Here is a 15814-nt window from a genome sequence, read left to right on the forward strand (position 1 = left end):
CCTTGCCTGGAGGTCTGCCTGGACAAGAGCCAGTGGAGTGAACAGACTCCGGGAGGGAGTAACAGGTGGGCTCAGGAAGTCCACTCCTCTGAGGAGGGTTGAGATCTTGGGACAAGTCCTCTGACTCTCTTTTCCCATGTGTACACTGCTCAGGGCTAGCATTATGGCTGGGAGTGGGGGAAGGTAGGACACAGAAAGGAGAGGTAGGCAGAACCTGGCTGTCTGCTGGAAAAAGGCCTGCGTTCTGCCTCTGGCCTAATGGCTTCCCGAGACCACCCATCTCCTCCAGCCCAATCCCCAAGGACACGAAGGGCCAGGGGGGCCGGGAAGGTGTGGTCAGAGGCAGCAGCTGGGCTGGGCATCAGCGACTCCACCTGCTGCTTAGAAGTGCCCATCCCAGGGCACCTCTACCCACCAGCTGCTCCCAGAGAAGCACTGTGGCTCCGAGCTGCCTCTCCCCTCCACCGGGGAAGTGCGTGGTGAAGCCAGGAGGGTCTGGGAAAGCTTAGACAAGCCCATACCCTCTCCTTCGGCACTTCCCCCACCCCCGCTGACACAAAGCACTGGTCCCTGTCCAGTACACAGTAGGTGTGTAAATACCTCAAGTGCACAAATGATGAGACTCAGAGAGAAAAGCTGGCGGCCTGGATGAAGGCTCTTCCCCAGGAAAAGCAGCTGACAGTAGTTATTTTTGCCCCATCAGCTTGCTGCTTTGGGGGTTGGCAGGGACTGGGGGGTCCTTGCCAGGGACTTCTGGGCTCCCTCACATAGGTGGTTCCTAGTTCCCCCCAAGTCTAGGCGGGCGTGTGTGTGTATTTGTATGGGGTAGGGATGGGGGACAGGGGCGGGAGGTGATGGTGATAATGGGGGCGGGAGGGGAGAGGAGAGATTTCTCTCTCGGGGCTTCTTGGAGACTGAAGGCGAGGGGAGACAGGCCAGGCGAGGTATCCGCAGGAGGATGGGGCTTGATTCCCTGTCGCACACGCACGCACCGCCAGAGAGCCGAGTTCACAGCCCTTCGGTCCAGCGTCAGCGGCCACTTCCCAGGGGCAGGACCAGCAGGAGCGCACAGTAGGTGGCTCAATCACCGGTCGCATAGCCTGGGGCGAGAGTGCACCGGGCCCCACGGGGGAGCCCAGACACCTTCCAACCCAGCCTCACCGGCGGTCCGGGAAGCGCCTGTGGAGGGTCTGGGGACCCCATGGAGCGGGCCCCGAGGCACCCCCATCCCCGCGTGTCCAAACCTCAAGAGCGCGCGAGGGGACAGGCCCCGGATGGGGGAGAGGCGCCCACCCCGGTGGCCCACACCCCTCCGGCGGGTCCCCAGACCCCTCCCCTGGCCCAGACCCCCAATCCCAGACCCGCCGGCCGCCCCGCCCCGGCCGCCCCGCCCCCGCCCCGGGCTGCCTCCCGGCCCCAGCTCCCAGCCGGGGCTGCGGGCTCCGGCCGCCCGCCCCGCGCTCCCCCCTTGCGCCCGGTGCGGCGCCCCCCGCCCCCACCCCTCCCCCCCTCCCCTTCCCACCTACTCACCCACCCTGCCGGCCCGTTACCCTCCGCCTGCTCTGGCTCCGGAGTCGCCAGCGGCCACCGGCTCCCGGAGCGGCGCAGAGCCACTCGGCGCGGTCAGCTCGACCTTCCCCGGGACCCGCGGAGCCGCGTCGGCATCGCCGCCGGGCCCCCGCCCTCGAGCCGCCCTCGCTCGCCGCCGCTCCCGGCTCGTGCGCCCGCGGGCCGGCGTCATCCCGCCGGGCTCCCCGCGCTCCGGGCCGCGCGCCATGGGCAGCCCCCGCTCGGCGCTGAGCTGCCTGTGAGTACCGCCGCCCCGTCCCCGCCGGCCGCGCGCCCGCCCCGCGCTCACCCCGCGCCCCTCTCTCCCCGCCCGCTTTTGTCTCCCACAGGCTGTTGCACTTGCTGGTTCTCTGCCTCCAAGCCCAGGTAAGGCTGGCGCGGCGCGCGGAGGCGGGGGCCGGGGCCGGGCGGCGGGGACCCGCGGGCAGGTGGGGCAGGGCCCGGGCCCGTCGCTGCGGCCCGCGCCGCGGGGCTGGGGGACCTGAGAAAGCGCCCCCTGACCTGTCCCGAGCGGGGAGCTCAGGCACAGAGAGGTAGCGCCCGGCACCAGGTCACACAGCCGGCGGCCGGCGAAGCGAGAGCCCGAGGTCTGAGCCCCGCACGGGCTCCCCGCGTCCTCGCCGGGGCGGGGCGGGAGGGGGACTCGCGGGCAGACACACCTGGCGCCGAGGAAGGGGCGCTCGTGGTCAGAAGTCGGGGTGACCGCGGCGGGGGCCCTCTCCCGGCCCTCGGGGGAGGCTGGGGCCGGCCTGGCGGAGAGATCAGGTGCCTCGGCCCTCCGCGCGCTCAGCGTTTGCTCCGTGAATTCGTCTTTATAAATGTCAGGGGTCGGGCCGCGCTGCCTCCCCACTGAAAAGCGCCCTGCTCTTCCAGGAAGGCCCGGGCGGGGGGCCTGCGCCGGGCAGGGGGCTGGCTTCCCTGTTCCGAGCCGGCCGCGAGTCCCAGGGTGTTTCCCAACAGGTGGGTCCGCACCCTCCCCGTCCCCCGGCTCGTCCGCGTGAGGCTGGGTCTGCCCGGCTTTCCCGGGAGGGGGGTGGTAGCCTGAGCTGGCATGTTGGGGGGACCCCCAGCCCCTGCCGGCTGCCGGGGGCAATGGAGGGGGGTGGGACAGGGCGATGGGGGCCACTCGGGCCCCTGGGCAGAGTAGCATTATAATGGCGTGTTGTGTATTTTTCAATTTCCTAAAGGTAACTGTTCAGTCCTCACCTAATTTTACACAGCATGTGAGGGAGCAGAGCCTGGTGACGGATCAGCTCAGCCGCCGCCTCATCCGGACCTACCAGCTCTACAGCCGCACCAGCGGGAAGCACGTGCAGGTCCTGGCCAACAAGCGCATCAACGCCATGGCGGAGGACGGGGACCCCTTCGGTAAGGCGGGGACCCCCTCGGTCAGGCAGCTGCGCGGTGCAGCCTGCAGTAGCTGGCGGAACATGCCCGCCCCCGCTGGCCTGCTGGGACTGCACCCACCAGCCCCAACTGCGTGGGCCAGGGGCCTGCAGGCTCCCAGCTCAGAAGGCAAGGGGTTAAGGCAGAAACGCATGTTGGGGGTCAGCTGGAGAAGAGAGGTCTGGGGAAGGGACCTGGGGGAGTACTTGGCCCACAGGTGCCCCTTCCCTGCCCAGCAGATGAATGAATCCAGGAATTTCCCTTTACACCTCCCCCTTTCATACACCCCTCCCCAGCTGCAGGTGGAGGCAGAGGGTTCAGGGGGAGGGGGCCAGGTTTCAGGGAAGCTCTTGAAAGAGGATATGTCGCCAGGGCCCACAAAAGGAGAGTGGGAAAGAGAAGGGAGAGAAGTCCCCCCAACTCTCCCAGCTAAGGGGGGGTTGCTGTGAACCTTTAAATGTTGTGATCAGAAGGGTCAATCACACATGGGAACGAGGCTTGGGAAGGGGCCCTCTCTGCTCCACTTACCCAGGAACCCAGGTGGTGGGTCAGAGCGGGCTCCCTGTGGGGTGCTGAGTACAGGGAGCTACTGCGGGGGGAGAGGCTGAGGACTGATTGATTTCTAAAACATTCAATATTCCTGCCTGGAAACAAGGCCAGTTTCCAGAGTCCTGATGTACCCGGAGGAAAGCAAGCCCTCTGGGCGGCTGGTGTTGTTTTTAGAGCGCGATTATTGTGAGTTTAAAAACCTTTAAATAATGACCAAGTTAAACAAGCATGAAAGGAGAGGGGAAGACTCTATTAAAATGTAATAAAAAGGTGAGGCACTTTAAGAGCTCAGAAGAAAAATGAAGAATGATATAAAACAGAAAAAGAACGAGCCCTTTTTCAGATGTGGAGTTTGAAAAGAGTTGCAAGTCTGTAAATGTTAAAAAAGAGGTTCAGGATTGTTCTCTATGAATCTCTGGAGAGACCCCCGCGTCTGGCAGAGCGATTAAAACTCTTCTTGCTTTCACCTTTTTTAACATTTCCTGAATACTTTCTCCTCTTCTCGAGCCAGTTTGGGGGATCGAGTATGTCTCGCTGCATTTTTTCTGCGTCGACGTAGCTGACTTCCCTTCAAAGCTGGAGAAGGAGACATAATTTTCCTGGGATAAATCTGTCACTGGGTGGAAGAATAGGTTTGAAAATGTTAAGCTTTCCAAAAGCCCGGCCGGGAAAGCCGCTGTAAACTGCAGCCCCAGCTCCCCAGAAACATCCAGGCAGGAGAGTGGGGGCTCTTGACGGTGGGGGTGGGGGCGGCCTGCACGGTGGCCGAGCTCCCCCGCTGGGCTGGCAGGGCCAGCCAATCGGCCCTTTGTCCCTCCAAAGTGGCTGCTGGCTGCCCTTCTCAGCTTCCAAGGAAAGGGAATGAGTGCCTGCCTGGCTCCTTCTGGGTTTACTCCATCAGAGCAAATGGTCCGGCATCCTTGGGTTTCGGGGAGGGAAGAAGAGGCTGCGCTGGCCATGGAAGAACTCGTCTTCAACATCAGGGGGCTGGTGCCCGCTTCTCTCCTGAGGCTCCTTGGGCCCTGCTCACCCAGCAGGAGCAGAAGCAGAAGGGCCCCAAAGCAGGGACCCAGGGTGTACAGCCAGGACAGGAAGCGTCTGGAAAAGAGCAGCAGAGGGGTCCTAGCTGCTTCCTGATGGCCCCAGGAAGTGACGAGGGGCCTACTCCATCCCGCTCTGCCCCGTCTGGCCAGAGTCCTCTGAGTGGGGTCCTCTCTTGCCCTTCGCCTGCCAGTGTCCTTCCTGGCCCTTAAGCGCACCCGCTCCTTGCTCAGGAAGACGAACCAGGAGAGGGATGAGCAGACTGGCTGGATCCAGAAGGAGGTGGGTGGGAGGAGAGGTGACAGCTGCATTTCCCCTGGCTGACTTGGAGCCAGACTGGGGTCTTGGCTGCTGGGTCCCAGCCCTGTGCCTATGTGAAAGGGGTGGGTAGTCGCAGGCTGGACGGTGAGGGCTGTCTTGCTGACCTGGATGCCCATCTTCCCAGGAGTCTCAGAGGCAGAGGAGGTGCCACCTTGTCAGTGTGGGCTGGGAGGCAGCTCTGGGAGTCCCAGAGCCGCTTTCTCAAGGAGGGAAGAGGCTGAGCTCTGCGGTAGGGAGGGCAGGACACCCATCCCCTTCTGTCCCAAAGGGCTAACTCAGCCCTCACTCCCTCCTTGGGGACAGCCTCAGAGGGAGGAGTTACCTAGCGAGTGGGGAGGAATTGGTTCTGTGGCAAGTTGGCTGTCTGAAGGCAAGGAGGAGGGGGGAGAAGGCATAGAATTCAGCTGTTTCCTCTCCAGACTGGGAGAAAAGTGTGCCTGGCCTTCTCCCTCCACACCCACAGAGAGGGCGGGTCCCTGGGGTGAGAAGCTGAGCTGTGATGGAGGTTGAAAGAGGAAAAACCAATGAGCTGTTGCTTTCTGGACACTGGGGCTGGGGACTTACGTGCCTGGGAAGCCTGGGGAAGAGGCAGGACCCTCCAAGCTGGTGTCTGAGTTCTGGCTGGGCTGTGTTAGGGAGAGCTGCGCCCTCCCTATCCCCTCCTCAGCAGAGCAGCAGTGGGGAAGGGCGGCCGGTGGGTGGCCAGGGATGTGAGTTAGAGCCCCAGGTGCCAGAAGCAGGAGGGAATGCTTTGACATTTAGCCTCAGGACTGGAGGTCACCACTGCACCCAGATGTATATAATTATCTGTAGGCACGTGCACGTAATATTTTGAGTTGGAAAGATTCTCCTGGATCTTTTGAGTAGCAGGAGAACTCTAGTCATGAAACCTTGACATAAAAGTCATTTACTGTCTGGTTTTAAGAGGCTCTTTTTAATTTGATGGCCCCAAAACCACTCTGCAGAGCCCAGCTGGTACACCATGATCTCGTCCATCCTCCTCTGTAAACCTAGGTGAGGGGCCTGAGACCCGGCAAGGGGACCTGATCTTACCTAGGGGGCTGAAGCCCACCTCTTGGGTGCCTGGGCCTCCGAGCAGGTGCTGCTAGGACATGACAAGTCTGTGGGCCAGCTGGGGTGAGGACATAGGTCAGTGGGGGTCGGGGAGCTTCCAATAACCTCCTTCCTCTGTCCCGGACAGCAAAGCTCATTGTGGAAACGGATACCTTTGGGAGCCGGGTTCGGGTTCGAGGAGCTGAGACGGGTCTCTACATCTGCATGAACAAGAAGGGGAAGCTGATTGCCAAGGTGAAGCCCCAGGAGGAAGGGGGCCGGGAGGAGGGGCCTGGGGGCCTGGGCAGTGGCTGGGCTGGCGGAGCTCCTCTAGGATGTCAACAAGGTGGGCAGAGGGCCACAGGGCCACCTTGGGGTTACCTAATGCTTGGGAGGGAGAGGGGAGGGAGAAGGGAACTGCTTGAGAGATGAAAAGCTATAAAGGCAAAGAGGGAGGAAGGAAGGCTAGGGAAGGGGCTTGGGGGAGGTTGGTAAATTCCATATATCTTTTTAACAAATCGCCAAATTGCTTTGCTATTATGTCCAATTACATGGTACCAGCATTTGGAATGTTCAGTAAGCCGCAGGCCCAGCCCCTCGGCCGAGCTCTGAAATGGCCCCATTAGTCACGGCTCCTCTCCAGCCTCGAGCTCCCCGCTTGCTGGGCTTCTGGGGCTTGAGGCTCAGCGCCTCCTCGCAGGCCTCCCCTCCCCCATAGGGTGGCTGCCCAGGGGCCCTGGAGCTGGAATCCTCAGGGACTGAGGGGGGCAGCTGGGGAAACGGGTGCTAGCTGCTCAGGCCAGACTGGTGGGCAGGAGGCCAGGGCAGGCAGGGTCTGGGCCCCCTCTCTGCCTCTCTGTGTTGGGGCCCAGCCCTTTCGGTAGATAGCCATGTGTCACTGCTGCCCAGGAGGACAGGAAGTTGCCGGGTGGGCTGCGGGTTGTGAGGGATTAGAGAGCGGGTGCCCAGGCAGGGGGTGGGGCTGCAGCTCCTGCCCACCCTGCCATCTGCTGGGGTGCCCACCTGCTGTCTGGGGCCGCCTGCCCTCTGCCTCGGATGGGGGGGCTCCGGAGAGAGCCCAGTAACGCTGTGTCTGGCACTCCTACCTGCAGAGCAACGGCAAAGGCAAGGATTGTGTCTTCACGGAGATCGTGCTGGAGAACAACTACACGGCGCTGCAGAACGCCAAGTACGAGGGCTGGTACATGGCCTTCACCCGCAAGGGCCGGCCCCGCAAGGGCTCCAAGACGCGGCAGCACCAGCGCGAGGTCCACTTCATGAAGCGGCTGCCCCGCGGCCACCACACCACCGAGCAGAGCCTGCGCTTCGAGTTCCTCAACTACCCGCCCTTCACGCGCAGCCTGCGGGGCAGCCAGAGGACTTGGGCCCCGAGCCCCGATAGATAGGCGCCTGCCCGGCCCCTCCTGCAGCTCCCAGCACAGAGATTTCTCGGGGGAGCACAGACAGAGAAATTCGAGCAAGATGAGGTCTGCGCCACTGAAGGCTGGGGAGCAGCTGGGGAGCCCCGGGTTCTAGTTGTTGATAATTGTTTGCTGTTGGTTTTTTTTTTTTTTTTAAACAAAAGAGAGGCTCTATTTTTGTATTCCACTTGGCTGTGGTGTCTTCTTAACTCTTAGGAAGGCCGGTTAGTGGCCCAGGAGTCGGCGGGGGTGGGGGGCGTTTCTAATCCAGCAGAGTTGCTCCTGAGCCCCCAATGCCTGCAGGGCAAGCTGGCCAGGCAGCCAGGAACTCCACTGCACCCCCAGGTGGGGGCAGGGAGGAAAGGGTGGGCACTTAGGCCAGGTGTTTTAAGGGTGGGTGTCAGTTGGGGGAGGTTGTGTATTAGTGCTATTAAATGACTGAAATATTTATTTAATTTGCATATTAAAAATGTGTGTTGGTGGGTGAGTCCTGATGGGGTCAATCTCCCTCCCCCTGCTCTGCCCCAGCTGGCGGAGGGGGAGGGGGCTGGGAGATGCAGCAAATCAGGCCCCATCTCTGACTATGGCCTCCGTGTAGCTAAGGCCCCATGTCTGTCCACTGTCTCCGTCATTGTCACTGGAGGGTTTTCCTGGGAGGACAGGAGCAGGTAAAGGAGCAAGAAGAGGCTCTCAGCCGGTCCTGGGGGACATGGGCTTCCTAGCTTTTAACAGGATTCATTGCTAACACTCCCCCGGCCACCTCCGGGCCAGAAATGATGACTCTCCTCGGACCAGAGCTGCGACCATGGACTCAATGAGTCTAAAAGAAGTGCCTCTGTGTGTGCCTAGGTCTGTGAGGGAGACAGGAGGTGCCGAAGCTCATTCTTTCTGAGTATCAGACTCCAGAAAATGAAAGAAAAGAGCAGCTGCCAGGGTCCAAGGTGGGGGTATGTCAGAGGGGGGACCTCCAAGGCTGGTGTTGACAATTGTGACACAGAACAAGTGTTAGCTTTCGGAGATCTGGTTAGAGAGCTGTGAGCAGAAGGTGCTGAGCTCAGGTGCTGCAAAAGAGTCCAGGGACGATGGTTTAGGGAGAGGCTGCCACCCTTGGAGAGATGGGGCTCAGAGGGAAGGGAACTGGGCATGGGGTGGGAAGGGAAGCAGAGGTCGGGCTAATAGAGCAGGTCATGGTGTGGGCAAGGGGACGGTCCGTGGCAGTGGAGGGGTGTGTGTTTGTATGTGGACTGGTGACACTGGTCTCATACCATGCAATGGTATGGTATGATGAAAAACCCAAACCCAGAAGTAACAGGTCTCCTGAGGGCAGAGCTGGCCCAGTCTTTTTAACTGAGGCCTCCCATGCTAGCTGCTTCTGCTACCTTCTTTGAGGGTGCCCAGTTCCTAGGATAATCCAGAAACTTCTTCCCTCTGTGCTTCTGTTCTTTGGCACCTCCTTTGGAAGGGGAGCACCCCAAGGTTTTCTAAACACATAGGTCTCCCAGAGTTGCAGCCGCAAGTCCCAGGCTCAGGCCCTCCAGGTGGATCAGGAATTCCAGGGTTCCGTGGAAAGCCTTGGAGTAGTGAGGTTGGGGATACCCTGGGGTTTGTCCACATCACTTCTTTTAGCCTGCTATGAGGGTGAGGGGCTCTGGATACAGTAGGTTTGGCTTATAGACACTGGGACTTGGGGAGGGGGCCTGTAGACATCTCTCTCCCAGCTCCCCAGCTCTTAGTGCCTCCAACTCTGCTCCATCTCCTCCCCTCCCCCTTTAATTAATTCTGGGTGAGCAGCCTGGCTTTATTGTGCAAGGAGCTGGGGTCTCACTGTGGGAAAAGTCACACCTTCTGAGCAGCTTCTGATGCCATGCAAATGAAGAGACCGTCCAGGAAATGCTTTCATCTGCAGGGCCGCCTGTCCAGCCCCCGGCCCAGTAATTACCCACATTTCATTTGTTTGAGAGCAATTCCTGGGGGAAGCCAAAGGACAGGAGGGAGTCTGGGGTGGGGTGGAATGTCAGACTCTCCCTGCCTGTGATCCTGGCCACAAAGTGGGGCCAGGCTGGGCCAAGGCTGGTCACTGGCTAGGCCAAAGCTACCCGTGAAGCCTCCAGGCTAATGATGCCTGAGTGCCCGGAGTGGTGGGATGGAACTGTGCTATGGCTGTGATAATGGAGAAGAGGTGGGCTGTCCACAGAGCTGGACCTGCCTATAGGGAGGAGGGAGATGATTAAGTGGGGTGAGGGGAGACTAGAAGTGGACAGGACGGTGGGTATGTGGTCCATGAGACTGCCTGAGGCTTTGGGAAGCGGTTGAATCCCAGCAGGACCCCAGGCCAAGGTGCCATGGGGCAGAGCCCAAAGCAGTGGGCGAGGCCGGGCTAGGGCACCCACCACCTTGTTTATCTTTGAGCTGCTGCCTCCACAGAACCCTCGCTAATGGGGTTTTACAGCCCACTCAAGCTGCAACTGGCCAAGAATCAATCATTACCGGCACTTAGTGGTTTGATAGTTAACAGCCTGAACTGAAGCCAAACTGGTTGTTAACTGTGATAACAACTGATTTCAAGGGCTTATTGCCGGCCCAATATGCTCAGCCCATTTATTTCGGGGAAAACAAGCAGGGAGCTGTTGCAAGGCCCAGAAAAAGGAGGAGGGCTGGGCTCTCCTCAGCCAAAAGGCCTGCCAGTCTGTCTTGGAGTGGGCGCTGGCTGAGGTCTGCATGGAGGCTTCATCTCCCAGAATCCACTGAAGACCAGCGTGCGGCCCAGGTGATCCCACGGCAGGCCCTCTCAGTCCGCCCTCCCTGGTTCTTACCCATCCTGGTTTCCCACCTTCCCTTCTCCTCGTTTTCCTATAGCAGCACTTCCCATGAGGCCCTCACAGGCACAGATTCGCCATGTGGAGGAGCCCGGGCTTGGGGACCAGGCCTCTACGTGGAGCTGGACCCCCCATTCCTTCCTCCTCACCAGGGCTCCAAGTCCAAGCCAAAACCTTGCCTCTCATTTCAAAGCCAGCGAAGACTCCACCCAAACCTTGACTGGAAAGAAGGAGCAAGAGTTCTCTCCTCTTCCTCCACCAGTCCTGTCTATCCCTGCCTCCTACCCTCAGTCAAATGGCTGAAGGTGGGCTACTGCTAAGCCTCATTCTAGAATGCGGCACCAGCAAAGGACCAGAAGTTCTCCACTGTTTACAGACAGACAACGTGAGGCCCAGAAGCCACATAGCTAATGCCAAAGCGAGTACTAGAAATCAGGTCTTAATTCTCAGACCCAGGCTGCTTCTTGAGGACTAGAGGTCCTTCCGTAACTCCACTCATTCATTCACTATTTACTGAGTGCCAATATGGGCCAGGCTCTGATCTGATTAAGGGAGAAGCAGGGAATAAGAGACAAAGCCCTGTCATTATGAAGTTCATATTCTATGGTGGGGGTGGGGGGATGCCAAGCAAACAATGTGTAGAAGAGCAGATACTGACAACCGCTACAGAGAAAAATGAATGAGGCTGGAAGGTGGAGTAGGGGAGTAGCAATTGTAAATAGGCTGGTCAAAGAAGGCCTCACTGAAAACTTAATGTCAGAGCAGACAGCTGACAGAGGTAAGGCATCAAGATATCTGGGGGCCCTAGCTGGTTTGGCTCAGTGGGTAGAGCATCAGCCTGCAGACTGAAGGGTCCTGAGTTCAATTCCAGTCGAGGGTGCATGCCCGGGTTGCAGGATCGATCCCCAGTGGGGGGCATGCAGGAGGCAGCCGATCAATGATTCTCTCTCATCAATGATGTTTCTATCTCTCTCTCCCTCTCCCTTCCTCTCTGAAATCAATAATAATAATAATAAAAGATATCTGGGGAAGAAGCCATTAATGTAGAGGAAACAGCAAGTGCAAAGGCTTATTGCATTAGGGGAAGAGGAAGGCGACCAGTGTGGCTGGAGCCAAGTGAGGGAGGTTATGAGTGTGTGTCTGTGTGTGTGTGTCTGTGTGTGTGTCTGTGTGTGTGTGTGTGTCTGTGTGTGTGTGTGTCTCTCTGTGTGTATGTGTGTGTCTCTGTGTGTGTCTGTGTGTGTGTGTCTGTGTGTGTGTGTGTGTGTCTGTGTGTGTGTTGTGTGTGTCTGTGTGTGTGTGTCTCTCTGTGTGTATGTGTGTGTCTCTGTGTGTCTGTGTGTGTGTCTGTGTGTGTTGTGTGTGTTTGTGTGTGTGTGTCTGTGTGTGTGTGTGTGTGTGTGTGTGTGTGTGTGTGTGTAGTGGAAGGAGTGGATGGAGGTGCAGAGAACGGTAAGTCTGAGATGACTAAATACTCAAGTGGAGATGCTGAGTAGGCAATTGTGTCTGAGTCTGGAATTCAGGGGAGAGGGGTCTAGTATGAAGATATAAATTTGGGAGTGTTCAGCACACAGGTGATTTTTAAAAGCCAAGAGATGGAATGGATTACCTAGGGAGTGAGCATAAATAGAGAAGAGAAGAGCTCCAAGCCTGAGCCTTGGTATACTCTAAACATTTAGAGGTCAAGGTGAAGGGGGAAACCAGCAAAGAAGGCTGAGGAAGTGTGGCCCATGAAATAGATGGGAGGAAAACCAACTGATAAAATGTGAGTAGACTTGGTGGTGTCCTGGTGATAAAGACAAAAGACAATTTCTGAGCATGAAGCTTTTAAGTGGGATTAAGGGAGAGCGTTACTGTCAACAACTGTTTCCCTTCCTCCCACCTCCACTAACCGAGGGCCAAGAGGAAGCAGCCAACAGAGTTGGTTTAACCCAGGAGTCTCCTTGACTCTTCTCTCAGCCTCCCACTGCCTCTCATCCTGCTCCCTTTACCTCCAGAGCATACCTCAAATCCAATACCTCTATTCTACTCATCGACTACTAACACCCTGCTCCAAGCCATCTTCAGTCTTGTCTGGCTCATGGCAACAGCCCCCTAATTGCTCTCTCTGATTCCTCTCTTATCCCCCTACAATCCTTTCTGTACTCGGTTTGCACAAATTTTAAAACATGTGGTCCCATCTGCCCTAACCTTACCTCTTCTCTCCCACTCACCCACTGCCTTCTGGCCACACTGCCTTCCAGCTCATATCTGCCTCAGAGCCTTCGCACTTATTCTCTCTGCTTGGAATGCTCTTCTAGATAGTTGGATGGCTAACTGCTCATTATGTAGATTTCTGTCATCACTCCCTGCTTTATCCTATATAATAAAAGGCTAATATGCAAATTGTTCCCTAGACCAGAAGTTCAACCAGGGGGCGGGGCTGGCCAGGGGGAGGGGCTGCAGGTGGTTAGGATGAGGGGCTTATCGGGGGTGGGGCTGGCCGGCCAACCTCCTGCATCCCCTCCCCCTGGCCAACTGGCCTGATCAGCCCCGATTGGGCGGGCTGACTGGACCCCACCCATGCACAAATTTGTGCACCGGGCCTCTAATTTTGTTATATATATGTGAATATCATGATTGTACAGACAACTGCAGAAAAGTCTGTCCGTGTTTTCTTCTTTTTGTTCCTGGGATAGTGGCTTCACCACTATCTTATTTATTTACTTAATTAAAAACTTAAAAAAGTTCCTTCCCCCCTTTTAAAAAAATATTTGTATTGATTTCAGAGAGGAAGGGAGAGGGAGAGAGAGAGAGAAACATCAATGATGAGAGAGAATCATTGATTGGCTGCCTCCTGCCCACCCCAGTGAGCTCACAACCAGGGCATGTGCCCTGACCGGGTATTGAACCATGACCTCCTGGTTCATAGGTCGATGCTCAATCACTGAGCCACGCCGGCTGGGGCCCCTCCTCCCCTTTGTCAACCGCCAGCTTGTTCTCTATATCTATGGATCTGTTTCTGTTTCATTTTACTTATTCATTTATTTTGTTTTTGTTTTTTTTAGGTTCTGAAATAAGTAAAATCATATGGTATTTGTCTTTCTCTGTCCGACTTATTTCCTTTATTTAGCATCAAAATACCCTCTAGGTATATCCATGTTGTAGCAAATGTTTATTGTATTTATCACTATCTGATATTATCCTGTTGTTTATGTATATACTTGCTTTTGGTTTCTGTATCTCTCCCAAGAGAGCGGAAACTTTGACTTGCTCATTGATGATTATCCAGTGCCTGGAACAGTGCTGGTATGTTATAGGTATGCAGTAAACATTAGTTGAAGCAATCAACTGATAAAATGTGAGTAGACTCGGAGGTGTTGAGTGGAGGAGGTGGTTTGGGAGTTCTCTGTATCTAGGACTTGGGTCAGGCTTTAGGAAATGGAAGGTCAGGGAGACTTGAGAAGAGTCCTGGGATGGATGACCCTCCGAGCCCATCCAGACATGCGTGATTTTACTAAAAGAAGGTCCAAGGCTGCCTGCCCAGGATCACCCCCATTTCCTCAAGCTGCAACAACGTCTCAGAATCTGGACAAACGAGTAGTAACTAAGTAGGGCCTGTTGGGATGAAGTCTCAGAACCTCCCCAAATTCTCCTTCCTTCCCTGCGACTGGGTTTCCATAGCAACCAGGGGACTTCAAAGGAGAGAGTGAAGGGGAATTAAGAGCCAAAGAGAGCAGAAGAAAGAGGAGGAGTAAGTGGTAGCAAGACAGATGGGGAGCTGGCAGGAACTCCAGGGGGACCCCCAAGTCCCACATTACTGTGGAGGGTTGTGCCAATAAGGTCCCTTTGGTTGTCTCTTCCCCATCTGGATCTCTTGCTGACCCTGAAGGATGAACTGTCCGTTTGGGCAGGCCCAGAGCTAACCCTCATGCATGTCCCCCGCCTACTGGCTGGCAGACGCTGAGAAGGGCTCAGGCTCAGTCCTACAGTTCCCCCAGTCCCTCTCTCAGCAATACGAAACAAGCGGGAGCCACTGGGTTGAATTGAGGAGCGGGTTTCTTTTCCCTTCCTTCCTTAGCTGGTGTGGTGTACTGGTAGGATGGGGAGGGCCCACAGGGGAGGGGAGTCAGGGCATTATCCTATGTCAAACAGCGCCCTTAGCTTTTGCACTTGGGGATAAGGATCAGATGGGCTGTAGCTGGGGACCTGGCTGGAGGGGCTCAGAACAAAGGCCCAGGACTGGACACTGCTTTGAGAGGGCAAGTCCAAGCCTGGACAGGTTCTCTGTGTGGTTTGTAGCCTCCTGCTACCTTGAGCCCAGAGGACCAGAAGTGCCTGGGAGTGGCAGAATGGCAAGCCCTTGAGGAGGCAGGGCCCTGGGCCCTGAGACCCAAGCCGACTGCCCAGAGAACCAGCCAGTGGCTTCCAAGGGTGGGAGTGGCCAGGGTCAACACCAAATTCCAGCTGTCCCTCTGTCTGCCCCCAGGCTCACAGCTCCCAAACTCAGGCTTCAAACCTCTACCTTCTTGGACTGCTTCCTATTTCTAGCTGCCGACATTTAATCATTTCAGTTGGACAAACATCACCAACTCTTGTGAAATCTTTCTTCAGAGAAATCCCCCTGTCCCATCACAACCTACCTCTGGCCATTTAACGTACTCCCACCTCATTTCCCTGCCCAGCATCTCTGTGGGCGGCTTTGTCCCCCCTCCCCTGCCCCAGCTCCCACAGCCGGCAGTAATGAAGAGCACACTCATAAAACATTCATCGTGGGTAATACACCATGTAGGGTCTGCCAGATCCCTGCTCCGATAGGAGAGGCTGGGTCAGTAGGATGCCGGGTCTTAGGCTTCTGAGGGTTTGCGTTGACTTTTCTACTTGGGCTCAAGTTCCAGCCACTTCCATTAAGCCAGGCCTGATTCTCCCTGGTGGGGTGGAGGGTGGGGGACCTGGGCAGAGGAGAAGATGGGTTTCCTGAGAGGAGGTGCTAGCAGCCCAGGGAGGGAGAGGTAGTTTCTAGGGTGCTCCTAGGTGAGGCATGACTGGTAGCTGGGGTTCTGAATAAAAGCGGGACGACAGGGTGGAACCGTGACCGAAGGTTGAAGCCCAAGGTTGATGCTGAGAGAGGAGGGTCGGAGCCTAAGCTCTAGTGCCTGGAATTGTGAGTTTTGTCCTGGGGACCTTGGGAAGGCGGGAGGGACCGCTTCCAGGAGCCTGTCCCAGGACGCAGGCCTCCATGTGGGGGCACTTTCCTCAACCAGCAGCGTGGGTGGGGAGGGGGAGGGAAAGGGAGTCTATTACTGCCCTCAGGCCTCAGTGAAGTCAGAGGAGGAATTCAGAGCCGTGGCTACAGGGGCAGCCAGAGGTCAGCGATGGCTGGGCAAGATGGTTAGGGGTAAGGACTTTGGAGGCAGACAGAACTAAGCTTGAATCCTGGCTCCCTAACTGTGTAAATGGAGTCATTTCACCTCTCTAGGCCTCAATTTCCTCACCTGCAAAATGGGGTTTGTACTCTACTGTATAGAGTTGTCATGAAGATTAGAGTTTCCAGGAGAATGAAAGGTGTCTAGCTGAGGGCCTTACCAACAATTCCTAACAAATGGTGGCTACTGTGGGGAGGGCCTCTGGGCGAGAGTTGGGCCAGTTGAGCTAAGTCCCTGCAAGCCCAGGTTTGCA

General features: G+C 56.9%; 1 protein-coding gene across 2 annotated transcripts; it reads left to right on the forward strand.

Moving 5' to 3' along the window:
- The first annotated feature begins 1775 nt into the window (after positions 1-1775).
- On the forward strand, positions 1776-7385 carry FGF8 (fibroblast growth factor 8). Of its 2 annotated transcripts, none has more exons than XM_036337350.1 (6): positions 1776-1807; positions 1899-1935; positions 2443-2529; positions 2757-2937; positions 6068-6174; positions 7032-7385. In XM_036337350.1, exons 1-6 carry the CDS (start codon positions 1776-1778, stop codon positions 7323-7325), a joined length of 738 nt encoding a protein of 245 aa, XP_036193243.1. In that variant the 3' UTR covers positions 7326-7385. The 2 variants fall into 2 exon arrangements, with proteins under 2 accessions (XP_036193243.1, XP_036193244.1); XM_036337351.1 differs by having other exon boundaries at positions 2790-2937.
- The last annotated feature ends 8429 nt before the right edge of the window (positions 7386-15814 follow it).

The sequence above is a fragment of the Myotis myotis genome, unplaced genomic scaffold (assembly GCF_014108235.1).
Source record: "Myotis myotis isolate mMyoMyo1 unplaced genomic scaffold, mMyoMyo1.p scaffold_m19_p_15, whole genome shotgun sequence".
In the NCBI taxonomy this organism is placed as follows: Eukaryota; Metazoa; Chordata; class Mammalia; order Chiroptera; family Vespertilionidae; genus Myotis; species Myotis myotis.

Excerpts from the sequence above, each read along its gene's own strand:
- FGF8 (XM_036337350.1), top strand. The coding sequence starts at position 1,776 with ATGGGCAGCCCCCGCTCGGCGCTGAGCTGCCT. Across the intron at positions 1,936-2,442 it reads TTCTCTGCCTCCAAGCCCAG|GAAGGCCCGGGCGGGGGGCC; the intron begins GTAAGGCTGGCG and ends CTGCTCTTCCAG. Across the intron at positions 6,175-7,031 it reads AGGGGAAGCTGATTGCCAAG|AGCAACGGCAAAGGCAAGGA; the intron begins GTGAAGCCCCAG and ends TCCTACCTGCAG.